Source organism: Gopherus evgoodei, chromosome 1, assembly GCF_007399415.2.
Source record: "Gopherus evgoodei ecotype Sinaloan lineage chromosome 1, rGopEvg1_v1.p, whole genome shotgun sequence".
Lineage (NCBI taxonomy): Eukaryota > Metazoa > Chordata > Testudines > Testudinidae > Gopherus > Gopherus evgoodei.
Window position 1 is genome coordinate 262486476 of NC_044322.1, and position 24474 is coordinate 262510949.

The 24474-nt window shown below is 41.9% G+C and overlaps 1 protein-coding gene across 1 annotated transcript in view; it reads right to left on the reverse strand.

Moving 5' to 3' along the window:
• IGF1 (insulin like growth factor 1) overlaps positions 1 to 14334 on the reverse strand; it is an 84212-nt gene extending 69878 nt beyond the window's left edge. Inside the window, exons 1-2 of the mRNA XM_030544434.1 lie at positions 14121 to 14334; positions 10323 to 10479 (exon numbers count right to left, since the gene is read on the reverse strand). Coding sequence (XP_030400294.1) covers positions 10323 to 10479; positions 14121 to 14183 — 220 coding nt within the window. The 5' untranslated portion in view covers positions 14184 to 14334. The remainder of the gene's footprint in view (positions 1 to 10322; positions 10480 to 14120) is intronic.
• Positions 14335 to 24474: the final 10140 nt, after the last annotated feature.

Here is a 24474-nt window from a genome sequence, read left to right on the forward strand (position 1 = left end):
AAATAAAGTTTTAATATAATTAATAGGTTTAATTGCTCATATAATTCAACCATTTGAACTACTCAAAGAGTGTAATTATCAATGGTTCACTATCAAACTGGCAAGATGTATCTATTGGGGTCTTGCAGAAGTCTATCCTGTGTCCAGTACTATTCGATATTTTCATTAATGTGTTGCATAAAGGAGTGGAGAATGTGTGTATAAAAATTACAGATGGTACCAAGATAGAAGAGGCTGCAAGAAGGCCAGGATTGGTATTAAAAACTACCTTGATTAACTGGAAAATTGGACTGAAATCAACAAGATAAAATGTCATAACAACAAGTGCAAAGTGTACTCTTAGTTAGGAAAAATCAAATGCCCAAAACAATATGGGGTATAACTGGGTAGGCAGTAGAACTGCTGAAAATAATCTGTGGTTATAGTAGATCCCAAATTGAATATGAGCCAATAATGTGATGCAGATGCAAAAAAGTCTGATATCATTCTGGGGTGTTGTCATAAACAGATAAGTAAGAGTTAATAGAACAAAAGTACTTCATATCTCTTTTGCCTGTAAAGGGTTAACAAGATCAGTGAGCCAGGCTGTCACCTGACCAGAGGACCAATCAGGGAACAGGATACTTTCAAATCTTGAGGGAGGGAAGTTTGTGTGTGTGCTGTTAGTTTTTGGTTGTTGTTCGCTCTGGGGGCTCAGAGGGACCAGACGTGCAACCAGGTTTCTCTCCAATCTCTCCGATACAGGCTCTTATAAGTTCAGAATATTGAGTACTAGGCAGATAAAGCGAGTTAGGCTTATGGTTGTTTTCTTTATTTGCAAGTGTGTATTTGGTTGGAAGGAGTTCAAATTGGTATTTTGCTGAAAAGATTTTAATTTGTACTTGTATACTTAGGCTGGGAGGGTATTCCCAGTGTCTATAGCTGAAAGACCCTGTACCTATTCCATTTTTTAAAATTTACAAAGATAATTTTTACTGTTTTTTCTTTCTTTAATTAAAAGCTTTTCTTGTTTAAGAACCTGATTGTTTTTTTTATTCTGGTGAGACCCCAGGAGACTGGGTCTGGATTCACCAGGGAATTGGTGGGGAGAAAGGCGGGAAGGGGGAGAGAGAGGCTAATTTCTCTCTGTGTTAGGATTACTGTCTCTCTCAGGGAGAGTCTGGGAGGGGAAGAGAGAAGGAGGGGGGAAGGTGCACTTTCCTCTCTGTTCTAAGATTCAAGGAGTTTGAATCACAGTGATCTTCCAGGGTAACCCAGGGAGGGGAAGCCTGGGAAAGGCAATGGTGGGGGAAAGGGTTTACTTTCCTTGTGGTAAGATCCAGAGGATCTGGGTCTTGGGGTTCCCCGGGCAAGGTCTTGGGGGGACCAGAGTGTACGAGGCACTGAAATTCCTGGTTGGTGGCAGCGCTACAAGTTCTAAGCTGGTAATTGAGCTTAGAGGAATTCATGCTGGTACCCCATCTTTTGGACGCTAAGGATCAGAGTGAGGAATTATACCATGACAGGTGTATTATTAGGAATGTATCATGTAAGACACAGACGGTAATTTTTCCACTGTACTCAGTAGTGATGAGGCCTCAGCTGGCGCACTGTGTCTGATTTTGGGCATTATGCTTTAAGAAAGATGTGAACAAATTGGAGAGAGTCCAGAGGAGAGCAACAATAAATGGTAAAAGATTTAGAAACGGAAAGATTAAAAAACTGGGGATGTTTAGTCTTAAGAAGAGATGACTGAGTAGGAACATGATAACAGTCTTCAAATATGTTAAGGACTGTTATAAAGAGGACTGAAGGTTGGACAAGAAGCAGTGGGATTAATCTGCAGCAAGGGAGATTTAGGTTAGATAGTAGGAAAAACTTTCTAACTATAAGGACAGTCAAGTACTGGAAAGGTTACAAAGGGAGGTTGTGGAATGCCTGTCTTTGAAGGTTTTTAAGAGCAGGTTAGACAAACACCTGACAGGGATGGTCTAGGTATAGTTAATCCTGCTTCAGTGCAGGGGGCTGGTCTATATGACCTCTCGAGGTCCCTTTGAGCCCAATATTTCTGTGATTCTATGATACTTCCAGAAAAATGTAAACATCTAAAAATTAACATTAAACATTACAATTACAGCCTCAACTCTGACCTCAGAACATAGCTTTCAAAAAACATAGTACTTCAATTTTTTATGATAGAAAGATAGTTATAAACATTTAAATAACAGTGTTGAAAGATAAAGAGCTTACAGTTCTACAGTAACTATAAGCCCTTGCACCAAAATACAGAAACAACACATTCCAAGGTCCTTTGAACACACAGTTTCTATCAGAATATTGATATTTTATAATTATCAAACTAAGCAGACATTGTGTAAAGAAGAATGTTGCATATTTAATACACTTAACACATCTTTGTACAGTATACCTTCTACTATGGTAATATATAATATCTAAAGTAACACTATGTTTTCACTGTTCATTGTACTTATATATCTGACTTCCTTTGCTGTACCATAGCAATTAGATAAAATACAGAATAACTGTATGAAATTAAAAAGAAGAAACATAGAAAAAAGGGGTCAGAGTTAAGGTTGTTATTGGAATACCTAATGTTTATTTTCACTTGATTTTCGTTAGGCAGTATAATCACTATAAAGGTATTCATATCTTTAGGTAACAATGACATCATTATCCTTTTGTATGCTTTAATGAGTAGGGTATATTTTTTTACTTGTAGTGTTCTTGGTTTTTGTTTTAATAGTTTTTGTTTTATTGCAGGAACCCTAATTTTAAGTTGATGAGGTTATTTTTATTTCTGGTAATATAATATTTTAAAACTCATGAACAGGCTACACCTCATAAATGTATTTTATGTATGAACTTCCATCAGATCATTAAATGTATTTTAAACTATGTTTACAATAGATAAAGGAGCTTGGATGTCCTTCATTACTGTTGGTGCTAGATGTATATTCAAGAGATGTACAGTACGTTCATTAGCCTCTTATGAAAACCTTTGAAAGTGGGAGAGAGGTTTTAACAGTCTTTCTAGGTCACAATAGGAATGGGTTAACTATTTGGAAAAAATAATAGGTGTCTCAAAATTCAACCCAGACATTGAACCAAAACTTGAAGGTCCAGGTTGGTAATAACCTTCCATCTTTCTAACCTGTAGTTGTTTCCTTATGGCCATACGCCATACAACATTCGGAGTTGTTCTTATGACCTGTGCAGCTCTAGAACATATGAATTTTGAGGACAGTTGTTGTATATAAGTAGAGACCTAATGTACTTGGTGTGATATCGTCAAAGATATGGAAAGCCTGAAGGAGACCAGGGAAAGGTTATTTGGGGTTGGAGATCACAATAAAAGCATGAAGAGAGAGATAACTGTGTCAGAAAGCTGATTGTGCTGGGGAGAATGGGGAAGAAAGAGAGGAAGTGACTTCATTATTGAAGTGAAGTTGGGGATGGCTGGGAAGAAAAGGAAGGATCTGAATAGACTGAAAGGATGGAGAAAGCTTCCAAAGATTTGGACCAGCTTCAGGTCAGTGTCCAGAATTGAGGCGCTTTATCTGAGTCTTTTGTGGTTTTCCCAAAATGAAGGCTAGTAAAGGCACAGAGTGAGCCTCACACCAGCTAGAATAAGCTCACTAGATGCTGAATGGCTTTTCTTAAGTAAATCACTGAAAGTTTCGTTAGAGGACATGTCTTTCAGTGGATTCAAAAGCTGCAATCTGAGTAGTTACCAGACTGACATGCACTCGACATGAGTAAATATGATGTGACAGACCCAAACCAATGGGGTACAAGAGTCTGGTAGATGGCAAATATACTGGTCACTGGATGTGTAGTTTTCTGTTCCCTGAGTGACCAGACCAGGGGCTGCACTAGAGTAATCAGGAACCTGCTAGAACCAATTCAGGCAGACAGGCTGATTAGAACACCTGCAGCCAATCAAGGCAGGCTAAATAGGGCACCTGGGTTTAAAAAGGGGCTCACTCCAGTCAGGCAGGGGGGAACCAGAGGAGAGGAAGTGCATGTGAGGAGCTGGGAGCAAGAGGCGCAAGGAGCTGAGAGTGAGAGGGTGTGCTGCTGGAGGACTAAGGACTACAAGCGTTATTAGACACCAGGAGGAAGATTCTGTGGTGAAGATAAAGAAGGTGTTTGGAGGAGGCCATGGGGAAGTAGCCCAGGGAGTTGCAGCTGTCATGCAGCTGTTACAGGAGGTACTATAGACAGCTGCAATCCACAGGACGCTGGGCTGGAACCGGGAGTAGAGGGCGGGCCCGGGTTCCCCCCAAACCTCCCAACTCCTGATCAGACACAGGAAGAGTTGACCCCAATGTGGGGAAGATCACTGAGTTGAGCAAATCTGCCAATAAGCGCAGGACCCACCAAGGTAAAGGAGGAACTTTGTCACAACTGGTTTTAGAAGTGGGATTTTGGTGTGCACAGTGCAGCAGAAGAAGGAGGGTGATTAAAAAAAAAAAGGTGGATGGTTTTTTTTTTTCACCACAATGGATGACCTAGTACGGGCATTGATATAATCTACGGCAGCCCAGCAGGAGGCTACCCTTGTCCAGGCAGTTGCCCAACAGGAGGCAGTGCGGCTGCAACAAGTGACTAATCGCCTGCTGATGGACCAGGCTTCTCAAGACCGAGCTATGTTGCGGGAACTGGTAAACCAGATAAAGACCCTTACAGAGCTGAACTGTGGCCATGATAGGACGCAGATCATACGGGCCAGGCATTGGCTGCAGAAAATGACGCGGGAGGATGATGTAGAGGCATACCTTCTGGCCTTTGAGAGGACAGCCCTATGGGAGGCTTGGCCTCGAGATCAGTGGTCTGGCATCCTTGCCCCATTCCTGTGTGGGGAGGCCCAGAAGGCTTACCATGATCTGCCTGAAGAGGCTGCAGCAGACTACCCCCAGCTGAAAGCAGAGATCCTGGCCAGATTTGGGGTAACGACCGCAGTGTGGGCCCAGCGGTATCACGAGTGGAGGTACCAGGAAAACAAAACCCCACGGTCCCAATTGTATGACCTCATCCATCTCGCACGAAAGTGGTTGCTAACGGAGTCCCGGAATCCGGAAGAGATACTAGAGGTTCTGGTCATCGACGGATACATGAGGGGACTACCGCCAGACCTTTGTGCCTGGGTAAGCCAGAACGAACCCTCCACTTATGATGAGGTTGTTGCACTGGTAGAGGGGTGAAGGACGGCAAGGGAGCTGAGCTGACCAGTTAAGAAAGAGGCACCCCAGGTTAAACTAGCAGCACCAAGCCCTAAAACTCAGGTGACTGGGCCACCAGGAGGGCCCAGATGGAAAAAGAGGGGCTGAAGGCTCACCAGAAGCCACAAAGAGTCGGAGCACTGAGAGAGAAGAGGATCATGATATTAGATTGCCCAAACCAAGAGACTGGGGAATGCCTAGGGCTCCATACAGATGTTATGCCTGCAGGGAGCAGGGTCATATAACTGCACAGTGTCCCAATGCTGAGGAGCCGATGCAATGTAACCTGGGCAACTGGGCAGACCCATGCTCCCTAATCCACAGTAGACTGTCAACCCCCAGTCTTTTCTGAAATATCCTCAGATTTACTTCCCATTCCCAGACAGGGTAGAAAGTCAAAAAGAGAAAGGAGGGCAGCTAAAGACTTGGGAACCTGAATACTGACTCAAAGCCAGAGGGTAGCTCTTGTAGGTAGGCAGACCCGAGCAGCTGAAAAGGAGGCCACCCAGAAGGGAGAAGCACCTGATTCTGACCCCGATCCTAACGTTTCTGAACCAGTAGAGACAACAGAGACTGGACCCCTAGATCTTGGGTAGATTAACCCCGGGAGAGGAAATTTTGGATGGGACCAGGCCGAAGACCCAAGGTATGACAACATTAGGAAGGAGGTGACTGAAATATATGGGGTCCCCGTGGAAGGGAAAACCCAGGGACCAGGACCCTACTTCATAGTGAAGAAGAATCTCTTATACCGGGTTGCACCAGTATAGGGGCAGAAGGTACAGCAGATCCTAGTACCTCAAAAACACCAGAAGGCTGTATTAAGTCTTGCTCATAGTCATCTTTTTGGGGGGCATTTGGGGGTAGAGAAGACCCTGGCACAAGTCCTACGACGGTTCTTCTGGCCCGGAGTACATGAAGAAGTGCGGAGGTACTGTGCGTCCTGCCCAGAGTGTCAGCTGTACAGTCCCTGTCCCCACCTGAGGGCACCTTTAGTACCCCTTCCCATCACAGAGGTCCCCTTTGAGCGAATAGCCATGGACCAAGTAGGACCCCTGGAGAAGATGGCTTGGGGCCACCAATATATACTTGTTGTTTTGGACTATGCTACTCACTAGCCAGAAGCCATCCCCCTGCGGAACACAGCGTCTAAAACTATAGCCAAAGAGCTGGTGGGGATCTTTGCCCGAGTGGGGCTACCAAAGGAAATATTAACAGACCAAGGAACCCCATTTATGTCAAAACTAATGAAGGACCTCTGTACGCTGCTCCATATACATACCCTGAGAACTTCAATCTACCATCCGCAGACTGATGGATTGGTAGAAAGATTTAACCAAACCCTCAAGGCTATGATAAGGAAGGTGGTAAGTCGGGATGGGAAGGATTGGAACACCCTACTACCCTACCTTATGTTCGCTATCCGGGAGGTACCTCAGGCCTAATTGGTTTTCCCCCTTCGAGTTATTATACGGGCGTCACCCCCGTGGCATACTAGACATTGCCAAAGAGATCTGGGAAGAGGAACCCAATGAGGGGAGAAATATAATAGAACATGTAATACAGATGCAAGACCGGATAGCCCGGGTCACCCCTATTGTACAGGAACATTTGGAAAAGGCACAGGAGGCCCAGAGAACCTATTACAATCGCCTGGCAAAAGTCCGACAGTTCCAACCATGGGATCGGGTGATGGTGTTGGTACCCACAGCAGAAAGCAAGCTTCTGGCCCTATGGCAGGGGCCCTATGAGGTGGTTGAACCCATGGGGGAAGTAACCTACAAGGTGCGGCAGCCAGGATGCCGAAAACAAGAAGAGATTTATCACATCAACCTTCTGAAACCCTGGCACGCACAAAAGTCATGCATAACTGTCCAAAAAGACCTAACCCAGGAAAACAAGCCTTCCAAACAGGTGAGAGTGTCTTCCAATTTAACACTAGACCAGAAGAATGAGGTGTCTGAGATGATCTTCCGGAACCAAGATGTGTTCTTGACAAAACCGGGTCAAGCAACCGAGACATATCACCACATCATCACAAACCCTGGGACCAGAATAACAATGAGGCCCTGTTGGGTGCCAGCGGCCAAAAGGGAGGAAATAAAAGCAGAAGTAAAAAAAATGCTGGAGTTGGGGGTCATTGAAGTGGTCCAGCCCAATCGTGCTGGTGCCCAAACCTGATGGCACCACAAGGTTTTGCAATGACTTCCGGCGACTAAACGAAGTATCCCAGTTCGACGCGTACCCCATACCTCGCATAGATGAGCTAGTGGACAGTCTGGGGAATGCCCGGTACTTGACTACTCTAGACTTGACAAAGGGGTACTGGCAAATTCCCCTTGTGGAAAACGAAAAGGAAAAGGCTGCATTCTCTACACCAGAGGGTCTTTTTCAATATACTGTCCTCTCTTTTGGACTACATGGGGCTCCAGCTACTTTCCAGCGCCTCATGGACAAGCTATTATGCCTGCATAACAGTTATGCTGCCTACTTGGACGATGTGGTCATTCATACCCCAGACTGGGAAAATCACCTAGAGAAGGTGGAGGCAGTCCTTGATACCTTCAGGCAAGCTGGCCTTACAGCAAACCCTGTCAAGTGCACTGTAGGGTTTACGGAGGCCAAATATCTTGGCTACATTGTGGGAAAAGGTCTGGTAAAACCCCAAGTGAATAAGTTCAAGGCCATCCAAAATTGGCTCCGACCATGTCGCAAGAAACAAGTCTGAGCATTCCTAGGTGTAGTGGGGTATTACAGACGATTTATCCCCTACTTTGCCACAAGGGCAAGCCCCCTGACAGACCAAGTAAAAGCCCATGGATCTGATCTAGTAAGATGGTCTGACGCAGCAGAGGAAGCATTCACAGACCTTCGGACTGCCTTCTGCAGTAACCATGTACTGATAGCCCCTGATATCACCCAGGACTTTATCCTGCAGACAGATGCATCGGAAGTAGGGTTGGGGGCCGTTTTATCACAGATGGTCGGGGAGAAGGAACACTCAGTTCTCTACCTCAGTAAGAAACTCCTTCCAAGGGAACGAAAATATGCAGTGGTGGAGAGAGAGTGCCTCGCCGTAAAATGGGCCATGGAAGCATTGCGCTACTACTTGCTCGGGCGCAGATTTGTCCTTGTGACCGACCATGCCCCTCCTCAATGGATGGAGTGGAACAAGGAGAAGAACATGAGAGTGACCAGGTGGTTCTTATCCCTCCAACCTTTCCAGTTCCATGTGCAACACAAAGCAGGGAGCCGTCATGGCAATGCCGATGGCTTGTCACGTGTGCACTGTCTGGCGTCCCAAGCTGCCCAACCCCTTGGTGTTGAGCAGGGGGGAGGGATATGTGACAGACCCAAACCAGTGGGGTATAGGAGTCTGGTAGAGAGCAAATATACTGGTCACTGGCTGAGTAGTTTTCTGTTCCCTGAATGACCAGAGCAGGTACTGCACTAGAGTAATCAGGAACCTGCTAGAACCAATTCAGGCAGACAGGCTGATTAGAACACCTGCAGCCAATCAAGGCAGGCTAAATAGGGCACCTGGGTTTAAAAAGGGGCTCACTCCAGTCAGGCAGGGGGGAGCCAGAGGAGAGGAAGGGCATGTGAGAAGCTGGGAGCAAGAGGCACAAGGAGCTGAGAGTGAGAGGGTGTGCTGCTGGAGGACTAAGGAGTACAAGTGTTATCAGACACCAGGAGGAAGGTCCTGTGGTGAGGATAAAGAAGGTGTTTGGAGGAGGCCATGCGGAAGTAGCCCAGGGAGTTGTAGCTGTCATGCAGCTGTTACAGGAGGTACTATAGACAGCTGCAATCCACAGGGCGCTGGGCTGGAACTGGGAGTAGAGGGCGGGTCCGGGTTCCCCCCAAACCTCCCAACTCTTGATCAGACACAGGAAGAGTTGACCCAGACTGTGGGGAAGATCACTGAGTTGAGCAAATCTGCCAATAAGCGCAGGACCAACCAAGGTAGAGGAGGAACTTTGTCACAATGGAAACTTTGATATTTTGAAGTGTATCAGTGGTAAAACCAGAATATACTCGATGCACTGGAATCTTAGAATAAGCCACCTTTCAAATAGGAAGTGACACTGAAATTCCCTCTGTTTCATATCTTTGCTCTTTTTGAAGTGCAGACCACCTGTAATTGTTTAGTATCAGGGGGTAGCAGTGTTAGTCTCTATCCACAAAAACAACGAGGAGTCCATTGGCACCTTAAAGACTAACAGAAAGCTTATGCTCAAGTAAATCTGTTAGTCTTCAAGGTACCACCGGACTCCTCATTGTTTTTGTAATTGTTTAGGAAGGAATAATGGGTTTGAGTCACCACTGCATTATTCTGGTTTCATACCAAAGAAGCTAAGGAAGTGAAATATTGCAGTGGTCTGTCAAGGCCAATTTTGGGGCTTTTGCTCAGAAGAGGAACTCGTGCGCTAACTTATGTTCAGCCTCATAGTCCAGTCAGTTGAACTGTTGGCTGTATTTGTGATTATTGTTTTTTATTATCCCAATGCACATTAATTTTGTCTTCACCTGAACTGAATTGATGTAGTGTATGGATTTTGGATGTTGTAACTTTCTGCCTGCTGCCTTCCAGGTTTCCTCTCTCAAACCAGATGTTGGAGCGTAGTGTGTTTTTAACATGATGTGATATGTACTTAACTTGTTTTCTATTGCCTGATATCTTAGTACATAGAACATCCAATAGTATACAAATTGATACATTCATGTACCACAGCACCTACTACACTGCCACATGGACCTATCAGGTCTAGCATGTCCTGTCATTCCATTGATTTCAGTGGAAGGCCAGCAGAAGGTAGCAGCACAGCAGGTGGAATAGAAGCAGCTGGGAAGTGGTTAAAAGGAATAACGTAGCTGAAAAAGAAAACCCATTAAAACCTCAGATAAGCTGAACTCTGACTGTGCTCTATGCTTTATTGAAACTTCATGTTCACTTCAGATTTGGAGAACTCCAAGATTTAGGATAGTAGCCATACTTCACAGTCAGGTTTGATTATTCTTGTGCATGCAGGCAGTGGTTGCAAAACCCAAAGGTTTACATGGAAAAATGTCGAAGCTGAACGATAGAAGAGGTTGACTTACTGAAATAAAAGCCTCTGTCTCCACATACGAACTGGAGAGCATCAACCAGCTCAGCACCACAGAGTGTCTCTGGGCCAGCAGTGGCAGAATTGGTTAAGGTAAGCAAACACAGGCCAAGGTAGAAGAGATGAATGTAGGACACAGTGTGCATCTTCACCTGCCAAAGAAGCAAAAGTACTGCATCAGAGTTTCCCAGTAGAGTCCTAATGAAAATGAAATACTTCACCCCAGTGAATTGGGAATGCGTACACAGTGTAATTTGTTAAATAAGAGTAACAATATATTAAAGCAGCTCTCAAGATAATACTGCAAGTCTTTACATTTGCCTTTGCATGCATTTTATAACCTGTTTTTTTCTTCCGCGTGAACATTCATGGTTCATGTTTACACAGAGTTAAAGAACCTTCAAGAATGGACTTTGACTTGTTGCAGCTGCATGTGGAAGAGGTAGAAAGAAGGCAAGGGAATGCAGGGAGGCCAAAATAACTAGGGTGGGAGAGAGAAAGAAGGAAACAGGAAATGTTCAAGAAATTAAGATGAAAATTAGTCATAGTTTATGGGCCAAATTCAGTTCTGTGCCAGCAGGTATATCTTCATTGAAGTTAGAGTTACACCCATTTAGCTCATGTCTGAACTTGACCATATACACAAGAGATTATAATTACTTTCTCTCTCTTGTATTTGTGGTATAGACTCACTCTTTTCTTTCCTAGAAAAAATATTAAAGGTCCAAATTCTCAACTGATGTAAATTGACAGAGCCCCATTTGTCTCCATTTCTGTATTGATTTACAGCAGCCAAGGATCTAATCCAATGTGTGTAGTGCTACACAATCCCTAGGCTGTAGAAATGACATAGCAGTTTTAGAAAATACCATTGTCAAATAGTAGGAAAACCCATTTATGTCTATAGTAGGGGCAGTGAGTGAGACAAACATTCTGCAGACTTACGCCCCATGCTTACTATGTTGCAGATTTCAAAAGAAGAAAATATATCAATAATTTGGAAAGCTTTCCCTTTTTTCTAGATGGCATTTCTGCTGTGAAAATAACCAACAAATCCAAATCCCTTAATATGTCATACAAAGTATGAGAATAATTATATTCCCATTTACAGGAGTCTTTAGCCAATTTTGCCATGGAAAACCCAACAAATGTTATTGCACTAAAATGACTTCAATGATAGATGCAAGAACATTAGATTATAAATGACTGATAACATAGAGCATCATTTCCTGTAAGGATTCCATATTTTAACAACACCAGTTTCTTCTTTCCCCTTCCATACTCTTGAATTTCAAATAAAAAAGTGATGCACCTGCAATTTAAAGTAGCTCTTACTTCAGAGGAGATAAATCAGAAAGCTATTAAACACATAGCCTCAGTAGACTGAAAGGCTTTGTATATATAAGAACATTATGTATTTAACAGTTTGTTCTTGAATAACATTTGGGACAGCAATAAACATAAATCCTAAGCATTTAACAATTTTATGTTTTTCAAGAGTTTTCAACTGGGTTTACATGGTAAGATAAATATCAGCGTGTAGCTAGGACAAGACAGATTCTCCGGTGTTTTTCCTTTAGTGCAGGCCAAGAAAGCTGCACAGTCCAACCACAGAGAATTTCTGAAGTTTATCCCAAAATATAAAACAATCAAGAACTTGCAGACAAGTTAAAACGTTGAAAAAGGAAATGGATTCCCATGGTCATAGGGCTCAATTGATTGATTTTTTTTTTTAAAGTTAGGTACTGTTCCCTCCAAACTTATGCTAAAACTGGATTTATTTTCTTTATCTTTTTAATTAAATGTGCCATTAGTTGATTCAAGATGTTTGTGATAAGATTGAAGTTCCCATTTACATCTGAGGGCAATATAAGAAAAAATACTTACAGAAATGTAACACAATTGGTTACAGGTTTTTTACAACAGGTTAGTGTCTTTATTGTGTACCCAATCTGAGTAGAAAACTGAGGTATTTAAAAAAATGCACTGGTTTGTGGGTGGGGTTTACTGAAGTATTTAATTACATTTGGACACCAAATACAGGTACAGGATGAGCCTGGGTAAACACTTCCGTTAATTGCATCAAATGATTGATCATATTTTCACAGCTGGAATTCCATGGATCTTTCTTCAGTAACATAACCAGCTATTACTGCAGGCCTGTTCCAGTAGTGCAAAATAGTGGCACATAAATGAACTGACATAGGCTGAACACTCCAGACCTCTTTTACACCTTTCATGTTTTCTGACTCCACCCATTGCAAAAACTTTAAATCAGTTGACACAAAGTGCATGTAAATAATCTTTACATTCATGATTACAGTTGTCCATTTAATTACATTTGCAGTTATTATAAATACTATGTATAAATAGCAGTAATGATGTAAGTAGCATGTATTACAGTGTAAAATAGAATATAGGGTTATATGTATCTATTGAAGTACAGGTTGCATATGAAACTGCTGGAGCGAATTACTAAACCAGAGTATCTGAAGAAACGTAATTACAATGTAATAACATAGTATTCACTAGTAATTATCATGTAAGTAAAGCATATGTTTGGGCCAGATCTTCAGCTGGTGTAAATCAGTGTCGTTCCATTGACTTCAATGAAGCTATGCTAATTTATACCAACTGAAGAACTAGCCCATTATTTTTAGGTCTTTTAACTTTTAGCATTGCTCAGCTATTTTTTTATTTGTTCATCTTTCAGGTATGTTGGAATGAGGTGCCTAACTGGACACCAAAAAAATTGTTCAATTGCAATTCACATATTTTACTTAGAAAAGCTATTATAAATTATAGTAAGGAAAGTGGATGAATTCTGCTTGTGACAGGCACTTTTTTAATGAATTGGGCCCTCAGGTAATTCTAGCTGTGGAGGTTGTGTCAACTTCTTAAAACTGTGGTGCTTACAAATTGGAAAAAAAAATCCCAACATAGTTCTTGAAAGATATGATTTTGCTGAAAATGGAAACTTGAATGGGGGCCACTTGATAGAAACAGAGGTCAGTGCATCTGTTGCAGTCAAATTTACCTAAAGAGAATTGACACTCCTGAATAGAAATGATAGTATTATAACATGAAACTTTGCCTGAAAAAGCCCTCCCTACAAAGGGAAAAGTTGACAAGATGACGGGGAATATTTCCACTTTCCTTATGTACAATTGTTTAAACTATATGAATATGCAAGGTCAGCAAGAGTTGTAACTGGTTTCTAATATAAAAGGCAAACTGAACTTCATTTTTAGTTTTAATATATGAAAGCACAAAAATAAGTACATGTAATATAGTGGCAACACACTGCACTACCATCACCTATAAGTCTGAACACCATAAAGTATGAATGTTTTATATATTGTTTGCATAGACTAATAGAACAGTACTTTAACATTTAGCATATGTATAATGCATATATCAATATAAACCTCTGCACCTGCAGAAAATATGTAAAAGTTCTTATTTTATGTTGAACAACATTAACTATAGATAATAATGTAACTGGAAGCTTTAATATTGATATAACAGAAATATTGTAAAGTTTTCCTAACAGAAGCAGAATTTTAAATAATTACCTGCAATAGTTTTACCTTTACAGTTGTTATCGGTATGTAATTGCAACTATCACATACAGCCATTTTTCAGATCATCTAAAACTGCATATTCAGCAATTGATAAATAATTTCCAGTTCAGAAATAATGTTACTAAAAAGTGCATTACACTCTCTTAGCCAGAAGCAGACAATACACACTAAAATAAAACTCCAAAATGATTTCAAATAGTAATATTTACCTTCAAGAAATCACAAAAGCAGCACTTTAATAATTGTGTTGAAAGACTGTTGATGTTTTCCATTGCTTCTTAAAAGTGCAAAGCCTGGAAATGAATTTGTTAGCAGAAATAATGAGAAAAAAGAAATCCAGAGAGATGTGAGATGTTGAGAGCAATGTCACATTTCAATATTGAGGACTTTATTCCATTGCGCAGACTCTATCTGCTCTGATTTTAGCAGTGACAGTGAGATTTAGCAAACAGAAGAGGGATTTAGAGAAAATCCTCACATTTATCTACATTACACAGACACTGTAGACAGGAAACAGCTGGGGGAGCATTTGCCTTCTCTCTCTCTCCCTCTTCTGGCAAAGTTATCGAGTAAGGACTTTTTTGGGCATGGTGACAAATAACATCATACCTTTGCATTTTAAAACTAGAGCACAGAAGCATATTTTTTTCCCCTTAAAAGAATGTGCATTAGTGACAGAAGGGTTAGCACATGAAAAAGCTTATGCTGCCATGGAAAAGAAAGTGTATTATGGTTAACTTTCAGCTGGGTATCTATCTATCAGCTTATACACCTTTGCATTGTTAGGGTTGGAAATTTGGTAGTCTATACAATGGGTAATAATTTAAGTCTCCAGCTTGTAGTGATGTTAACCCTGAAATAGCAGTTAGCAATCTGATATAAATATGAGGCTCGGTGAGCCCTTACTTGTGCTAAATAAGACAAAATATCTTTAACAACCTTATGGGAGAAATGATATAATTTCCTAGAACTTACTGTAGTCAGAATATAACAGTGCTATTGGCCTAGTATGGGACACTGTCTCATGACTTTGCTTTTTTTTGTACAGTAAAAATAAAGTGAAATTTCCCCTTTTGCTACTATTCTTCATAATCATTCTTGGTAACATGTTAAATGCCAAGAGGCGGGAGATAATTTTATTTTGTTAGCTTTATAATATATAACTTTTGCCTTTTTATTTTTCCTCAGTTATGTGTATATTATAAATAACACCAGCTGGCCAGCAACATGCTCTCACGGGTTATGATGTCATTCAAATCCCTCAACTGTTAGTGGCTTGCAACACAATCCAAGCCAGCTGTTTTTCTGTTTATAATGTATATTGCATTTCAATTTTTGCCATTGAGAATAAAGATGTGATGCTATTTCATAGATACAATTTGTGCTTGTTATCCTTTGGGTTTGAGAGGTGGCCTATACAAGAAGACTATTAAACAACATTGCATGGCCAGGGACCAAACACATGCCACAGACGGTGCATTATTTCTATAAAAACTGTTTATTTACATAGCATTTTGTCCTTGTCTCTTTCCACTCCTCCATCTAATGAGCAACTACTTGGATGTTATTAAAAATCACATGTTAGTTCATATCATTACATGTGTAATGGTTTAAGTCCAGTTTTCAGGTCCACCTTGAAGTACATCATATGAGTCAGGCAGAAAAGATACATGACAATGATTAATCAGACAACATTTGGTTATTCCAACACTCTCTCACTGGTTAATAGTCCTTTGATTAATTCTCTGTATACTGCTCTAGGTGGCATACAACTGCCCAAATTGAATACTCCTTGGTAGGCACTTCTCTCTCCTAATCATAGGGTAGTAAGGCTGAATCATTTGTACTTTTGAGCTAAATTAAATATTGGTTGCTCAGATAACACTCAGCATTTAAGGATCAGAGGGGTATCCGTGTTAGTCTGGATCTGTAAAAGCAGCAAAGAATCCTGTGGCACCTTATAGACTAACAGACGTTTTGGAGCGTGAGCTTTCGTGGGTGAATACCCACTTCCTCAGATGCATGTAGTGGAAATTTCCAGGGGCAGGTATATATATGCTAGCAAGCAAGCTAGAGATAATGAGATCAGTTCAATCAGGGAGGATGAGGCCCTGTTCTAGCAGTTGAGATGTGAAAACCAAGAGAGGAGAAACTGGTTCTGTAGTTGGCAAGCCATTCACAGTCTTTGTTCAATCCTGAGCTGATGGTGTCAAATTTGCAGATGAACTGAAGCTCAGCAGTTTCTCTTTGAAGTCTGGTCCTGAAGTTTTTTTGCTGCAGGATGGCCACCTTAAGGTCTGCTATAGTGTGGCCAGGGAGGTTGAAGTGCTCTCCTACAGGTTTTTGTATATTGCCATTCCTAATGTCTGATTTGTGTCCATTTATCCTTTTCCGTAGAGACTGTCCAGTTTGGCCGATGTACATAGCAGAGGGGCATTGCTGGCATATGATGACATATATTACATTGGTGGATGTGCAGGTGAAAGAACCAGTGATGGTGTGGCTGATCTGGTTAGGTCCTGTGATGGTGTCGCTGGTGTAAATATGTGGGCAGAGTTGACATCGAGGTTTGTTGCATGGATTGGTTCCTGAGCTAGAGTTATTATGGTGCGGTGTGCAGTTACTGGTGAGAATATGTTTCAGGTTGGCAGGTTGTCTGTGGGCAAGGACTGGCCTGCCACCCAAGGCCTGTGAAAGTGTGGGATCATTGTCCAGGATGGGTTGTAGATCCTTGATGATGCATTGGAGAGGTTTTAGCTGGGGGCTGTATGTGATGGCCAGTGGAGTCCTGTTGGTTTCTTTCTTGGGTTTGTCTTGCAGTAGGAGGCTTCTGGGTACACGTCTGGTTCTGTTGATCTGTTTCCTTATTTCCTCATGAGGGTATTGTAGCTTTGAGAATGCTTGGTGGAGATTTTGTAGGTGTTGGTCTCTGTCTGAGGGGCTAGAGCAGATGCGGTTGTACCTCAGTGCTTGGTTGTAGACAATGGATCATGTGATGTGTCCGGGATGGAAGCTGGAGGCATGAAGGTAGGCATAGTGGTCGGTAGGTTTTCGATATAGGGTGGTGTTAATGTGACCATCATTTATTTGGACCGTGGTGTCAAGAAAGTGGACCTCCCGTGTAGATTGGTCCAGGCTGAGGTTGATGGTGGGGTGGAAGCTGTTGAAATTGTGGTGGGATTTTTCCAGAGTCTCCTTCCCATGGGTCCAGATGATGAAGATGTCATCAATGTAGCATAGGTAGAGAAGGGGCATGAGTGGACGAGAGCTGAGGAAGCATTGTTCCAGGTCAGCCATAAAGATATTGGCATATTGTGGGGCCATGCGGGTGCCCATAGCAGTGCCACTGATCTGGAGATATATATTGTCATCAAATTTGAAATAGTTGTGTGTAAGGGATCCTCATATTCATGTGTGGTACAGGTACTATATTTTATTATTTTACTCACCAGGGTGGCTTCAGTGAATTTTAACCTTGTCAATACATTTCAGAGTGTCTATTGAATAATCACATGATCATGCAGAGAATCAGACATGTCCTGCTGTAACTCAGAATGCATGTATCACCTTACTTCATCGATTTAGTAGGATTGTTTTGGAAAAGAGGTGATCAAAGCACTGTTCTCCTATAGTAGTAACCCTTATAGCAACGAAGATGAGTATGCTTGATCCTTCCTCCACACTCTCCCCTAACCAGCAGAAACTCCAAACACAAGCCCTCCGTTACTCCCTCCTTTACTCCCTCCCTCAGTCCTTCCTTCCTCCCTCCCACCTGACTAGCCCTTCCTTGGTTGTACTCAGAGCAAGATGGATAGCGATTATACTGGAAGATGCTCCTATGGTGGTTGGAAAGATTTGAGGTCTCTGGTCACTTTACAGTACTGCTAATTCTCCCTCCATACATGGATCCATTCTGAACTCCTGCAGTGAGGTGGAGTGGCTTCCTTCTGAGCCAGAGGGTGAGGGGCTTCTCTCTGTGCCTGGGTGGGTGAAGCCAGGCTGAGCTCTGCCCTCTCACTGAAAGTTGAGAGGTTGGACAGGAAGAATAAGAAGCGGGGACCACAGCTCAGTGGAAGAGAAGTCAGAGAAGGAGACAGATGCCTCTTGCTTGCTGCAGTCCTCTGGACTTGTGGCCAAACCAGGCTGCGGCCTGCCCCCAAAGGAGACTGAGCCCAGAGAGGAGCATCTGGGATTGCTGGAAGCCTCATACCATGAGGAGATGGAGGACCCATGGACGCTGGAGCCCCCCGCCCCAGATTATGGTAGGAAGTGTCCCAGGGAAATCAGACGTTAGTCCATTTTGCTGTCAGTACTGGAATCGGTATGTTACGGTAGGATCCCCACTGACCCAGTGGCACAGTTCTCCGCCACTGTCAGGCCCTGGGCTGGGACCCAGTGGACTATGGTGGGCCCTGGTCACCCTACCCCCTGCTGCCAATCCCATTTCTGGAGTGGCAGCTGCTCCACCGTAGGCCAAACGGTTTGTTTGCTGCTTTTTCCTTCCCCAAGGGCCAGAGCTCACTATACTGTTTGCTGCCCTGCCCTACTTGAGGGCCAGAGCCCCTTGACTGTTTGCAGCTCTGCACTGCTTGGGCCTCATATATCGTAGCCCTTGAGTCTCTAATTCCCCCTGTGACTGGGCTAACCCCACAGTGACACAGTGAAGTGGAGTGGCCTCTTTCCTATCCAGAGAGGGAAAGATAACCGCTAAACCCACTACAACTCCACATTCCTCACCTTGCCTAACTTTCTGATGCACTTCACTTCTTTCTACCAGTTCTTGGCCTAAGAGTAAGGTCTTGAACACGCAACCAGGGGGAGCCTCAGAGAGAGAGAGCAGACCATGTTAAGAAGAAGTTCCTGGCAGTGGCCCATTTACACATACTGCTGGTAAGACTCCTAACCTGAGCTCTCTTCCCATCAGCCACAAACTATCCTTCTTACAGAACCCCTTGTCAGACTCCCACTTCCTTCCTTTAGAAAATTAACCGTTTCATCGTTGACATCTACCTTCGGTTTTGCTCGTTCCTGAACATGTAAGGTACACAGTCACAGCTCCTTTTTCTGGTGACCACATTCCAGTAACCTCTTTCTAGCCCTATCTTGAAGACAATATTTTTTAAATGGGTATCCTAGCTATTGGACATAAAACAAATAAAACTGATTTTTTTGGTGAGTTGTAATCATCCTCATCAGTTGCCCATTTTGAAACATTCTAACTTTAAATGGCAGTTTTTAAGAGTGAGAGGCAATTTCCTGAAAATATTTTTTTATAGATTTCAGTTTGGGGAATGTTTTTTATTATCATGCAGGACTGTCTATTAACTCTCACTGCTATGTAGAAGTAGGCTAACTACCAGAAAAGTGTCCATTCTTTCCTTGCTAATTCTAATTAGACTTGACTATATAAACCACAGGGAATAATGTGCCATATGATTATTATTTACATGGTTACATGGTGCTTACATGGTTACTTGTGCCTCATAAAATAAAGCACATCTATAAACTACAGACTACATAGTAGTCATAAAAATGATCACCAAAAAATGTTTAGGTCACAAATAAGGATTTAATTTGAATGTATCTAATCAATCTAAAATTACAGAATGATTGCATGGGTGGTGCTTTGTTTGGTGAGAGTTCGTCTTAACTAGATCCTGAAATTATATGATACCCATACAGATAACTGCAAATATATAAGATAATTGAACTTGTGGAGATTTATATATCATCAGTGTCACCTTTTGCACTTTAGAGACCTGTATGATGTCAATTAGATGCTGTTATGGTCATTTGTCAAGTTTTCCAACAAGCACAATTGCACCTTCTCTCTCATCCCTACTTATAATGGGAGGAGCTCTTGGTAAAAATCTGCAAGGCTGTTGCAGTAGCCTTCTTTAAATCTCTCCTTAAAACCCACTAATGATGTGATGTCTGTAAAACACTTGACAACGGGTAGGCAATTGAGGTGCTGCGACTTTTGTTTAATACACTAATCATAGCTGTATCACTGATACTTTGTGTTCTACCCATCTGTTGGTTATCTCTAGACTTATGCATAGATTGTAAAGCCTTTGGGGCAGAGACCAAGGTGGTGTGAGGGAGAATGAGAAATACAATGTCACTATTCTTGAGCATGGAAGAAGGTGGGATGTAGGACAACAGAAGACCATAAACAGAAATAGTAGTGAGTAATTTTGCCTCATTGTACATCTTTCTTCTCCCACTCTAGCACAGAGACAGGGCAATCATCTGATTGTGCTGCTTGAAAGACAATGATCCTGAAAGAAACATGCAGAGAAGCAGTGAGATCAACATGGTAGTGCCTTAGGAATGTGAGGAGATATCATGTTGTCTTGAATATCTGTGGTAAGATTCCTTCAGCTCTCATTCCCCAAGAAGTAGAGACCTGTCTGGAGTGATGCCTAAATAAATATGATTGACTAGCTTGCTACTAAATTAAGAGTCTTTGGCCTATCTGGCAGTTGTAGTTTTTGTGGCAGCTTTTTCCTTTGTGTCCTTATTGGCTAAATTAGAAGTTGATGCTGAGATTTCCAAAGGGATGGAAGACACTCAATTCCCATTGAATTTCAATGGGAGTTGGGTGCCTAATTGCCTTTGAAAATCCCAGCCTCAGCTCTGTGAAGTGGGGACCATCTCTTTTCATACATTCTGTAAATCACCTCGCGCACTTTTAGATGCTGTAAAATTATAGGTACTATCACCTGAAACATACCAGGATTGTTTGGCTTTTCTAAACTCTTGTGAATGAGATGTAAAATTTCACATTAACCTTGGACAAATGTAGTTTTTATATCCTGGGAGGAAACTGGGCTTGAAGAGATGATGGGGGCGAACAATAGTTTTATTGATATGAAATTCTGTGTTACAGTAAGGGATAAAGTCAGGTGGACAATGAAAGACCATGTTCAGCATGCTGCAAGTAGTGGGGAGTAACTCATCTCATTTATTTGCTTAGCAGAAGTGGTAGCTACTAAAAGGGGTGCTTTAAAAAGTTTTTCCTGCAGAGGCTCCTGACTTAGGGTATTTTTCCATGAAGTTATAACTTTTTTTTTTTGGAAATGTATGATTTCTGTTCAGCAGGTTTGTTGGTTCTTTATTCTGCTGACTAACAAAGGAACAAAAATTAGAAAGGGCCGTGTGCTTTAAAATATATTATAGCCAGGTTACACATTTCTACACAAATCAGACAGTGTGAGGACATGGGAGGGAAACCTGTTTTTATCTTATCATAAACTGAAGCGATCTTGTGTGATGTTTGATAAGGAATTTATTTACCAATGTCTGACGTTCTATAAATTTCCTAGAAACAAACGTTAATGGGGTTGAGGGGGGGAGGGAGATGACTCCAAATGGAAAAAGGCAAGCCAAACAGTCCATTTTCTTGTACTCACCACCAAGCCACATCCCATGCAAGGCCTATGTGATGATAAAAGATTGTTACAAATATGTTGTATTATTCATCCATTATTAATATTGTTAGCACTCCAACATATGACGTATGGGTCTACCAAAAGCCCAATTCACATCAATGGATATTGGATACTTAATGATCTAGCAACCATCTCTCCCCATTTCCCTCCACCCCAAACAGTTTTGACTGGCCAAATTATATTTGCTTTTCACCCTGAGGTACAAACTAGATTGGGCAGCCTGGTGGGTACTTCTTACATTAGGGACAGCATCTACCAGTATGGAACCATTTTCCCTGATAGTGTTCGCTTAAATCCTTTGGTGGCTCTCCTCACATCTCTGAGCAAGAGCTTGCCTGTCAAGCCAGTTTATTATTCACCATCAATCCCTTTTGTCACCAGTAGCTCTTCTTTTGGGGATTATTTCTTTATGTCCATAGTGTTAGGTTTCCTGAATGGTTCTTACTGCCTGGTCCATGGAGACGAGTTATGTTAACCCATAGTTTCACATTTCAGAGCATTCAGATAAATATGTGGATACTACAGAAATAATAAAATAAAAGAACATCTTTAGCCATTTGTAATTTTTCTCAAATATGTTTCCATTGAAAGATGCTCCTAGTCTCACCTCTCCCTCTGAATTGCTGGGTGACCTTGGGCAAATCACTTCTTCTGTCTGTGCTTCATTTCCCCCATCTGGAAAGATGCTCTCTCACTTGCTCTCCTTTGTAAAACACTGTGAGATCTATGGATGAAAAGCAATATACATAGTGATTTATTTACTTATTTATGCATTTTTTTTAAAACATGGGAGCACCTTGGTGGCCAAAGTAACATCTCTACATTCAAATAGGTAATAACAAATTACCACATAACCTAGGTTACATCTAAACTACAAGCTAGGAGTGTGATTACCCTGCTTGTGTACACATTTTTGCTCTAGCTCTCACTGAGCTAGTGAGACTATAAATAGCAGTGTAGCTGCAGTAGCTCTGGTAGCGTTAGCAGAGAAGCATGGCTGAGCCATGCTGAATACAAACCCACTGTGGGTATGAACTCAGCACAACTCAGTGTCCTATGCTACCAGAGCGACACTGCTATTTACTCTTGCTCTAGCTCGATGAGAACTAGTGCAAGTATGTGTGAGCGAGTAGGAGAATCACACTGCTAGCTCGCAGTGTAGACATAGCCCTAGTGGTAACTCTCTGGATCATTTTTCCCAGGTATTGAGCATAGCTGGATGAATCTCCAGCAGCTGTTTGCTTTGATTATTCTTATCCCCCTTTTCGCACCCTATTCATAAAAATTCTTGTGAACAAGTTTATGTCACACAATTGTTTGAGAGGATGGCATTTCTTTGTACCAATGCTAATATTAGTGCATAATAAATATTCATGGTTCATTATTCTCCTATTTAAGAAGCTCCAGTTGTTCAATCAGTCAGGAAAAAAACCACACACAATAACATGGGCCTGATTCTTCTCTCTCATAAGCAAATGTAAATCAGGAGTTGCTTAGCTGAAGTCAGTGAAATTACATGAGCATAAACCAGCATGATAGGAGAATCAAGGCCCACGAGACTTAGGAGACCAGCTGCTTGCTATTCATCATTTGTTCCCATAAATGATTCGTCCATCAAAAATTCTGATTAGAGAATAAGACCCTGATCCTACAATAGGATCCACTAGCATGGAATCCCATGCTCTTGCAAAGTCCCATTTCAAGTTGCTGGCTCCACACATGCATTTGCTCTAGTGGATTGTCAGGATCTACATTTGAACAAATTAAGACCTGTTGGCAAAGAGTTGGCAAACAGAATCATGGGCAACCAGGAGTGCTGCCAGCTTTTTTTCCGCCCTAGGTGGTGGAAGGTCCTGCTCTCGAAATGCCACCCCCGACAGAGGCGGTGGAAGGTCCTACCCCTGAAATGCCGCCCCCGACAGAAGCGGTGGAAGGTCCAGCCACCGCGGTCGCCGCCCCCCACATATTAGCTCCCCAGGTGATTGCCTAGGTTGCCTAATGGTTGCGCCGGCCCTGTGAGCAAATAAAACGATGGGCCTATTTTTAAGGGGTGCTATAGCCTTTGAAGTTGTGGGTGCTCCATGTTTCTGAGTGTCAGGGCCTATTTGATTGTTATTTGTAATTCTTAGTGATTCTGTTGCCCTTTCTCCTTCAGTGAGATTGGAGATGAATTTCTGCTTCTTTTTTCAAAATAAAAATAAATAACTGATCTGAAAGGTTTTATGATACGTAGAAGGATTAGTAAGAAAAATGACAATTCACCCATAAAAAGAGTTTCATAAAACTATTTTATTAAAGGGTTAGCTGTGAAAATGGTGAGATGAAACAAGGTACATTTAGGGCTAAATTGGTCTTTGCTTAGGGTTTTTAAACCTATACACAGAAGTTTTGATTGAGGGAAGGAGGAGACAAATTATGCAAATTGTATCTGAAACAATACACACCTTTCTGATGTGGCTGTTTTTATAGCTGTCACATTTATTTTGCTGCACTGGTTTTTTTTAGCTTTGTTTTAATGCATAGGAAATTTTCTGGATCAGATAATACTGCTGCTTCTTTAGAGAAGTGCTGCCTTTATGCTCTTAAATAGTTTATGATCTCTTTTTTTTTGTGAATAAGGGCATCATGATCCTAAAACAGAACTGAACACTTCTGCAATTATTTTTTGGGGGGCAGGGTGGAGAGGGCGTTCATCTGAACAGCAATTCTGATTAGACTGTAAATGCATTTTAGACTGTAAATGAATTGGGTTTTATGAATGGAGCAAAAATCTCTCCTTGTGAATGGATTAAAAAGAGTTCTCTTTATTTACAGAAACAAGCATTTCTACTTCTATTTATATGGTATTTAGCGCAAGAGAAAGCACATGCACAAGATCTATGGCTTAAGCAGGTAGTTGTGCAACAATCCAATATTTTTCTCCCTGTTATCTAGTGGCATTTTTCTACTGTTACATCTTTTGCAGAGTGATTCAACCTTCTGCAAAACACAATAAACCAGATACTGAGCTGATATAAATTGGCATGGTTCCAGTGAAGTCAAGGCCATTGGAGGATATGCCACTTTATGCCAGCTGAGGATCCAGAGCAATATCTGATTTCTAATACTG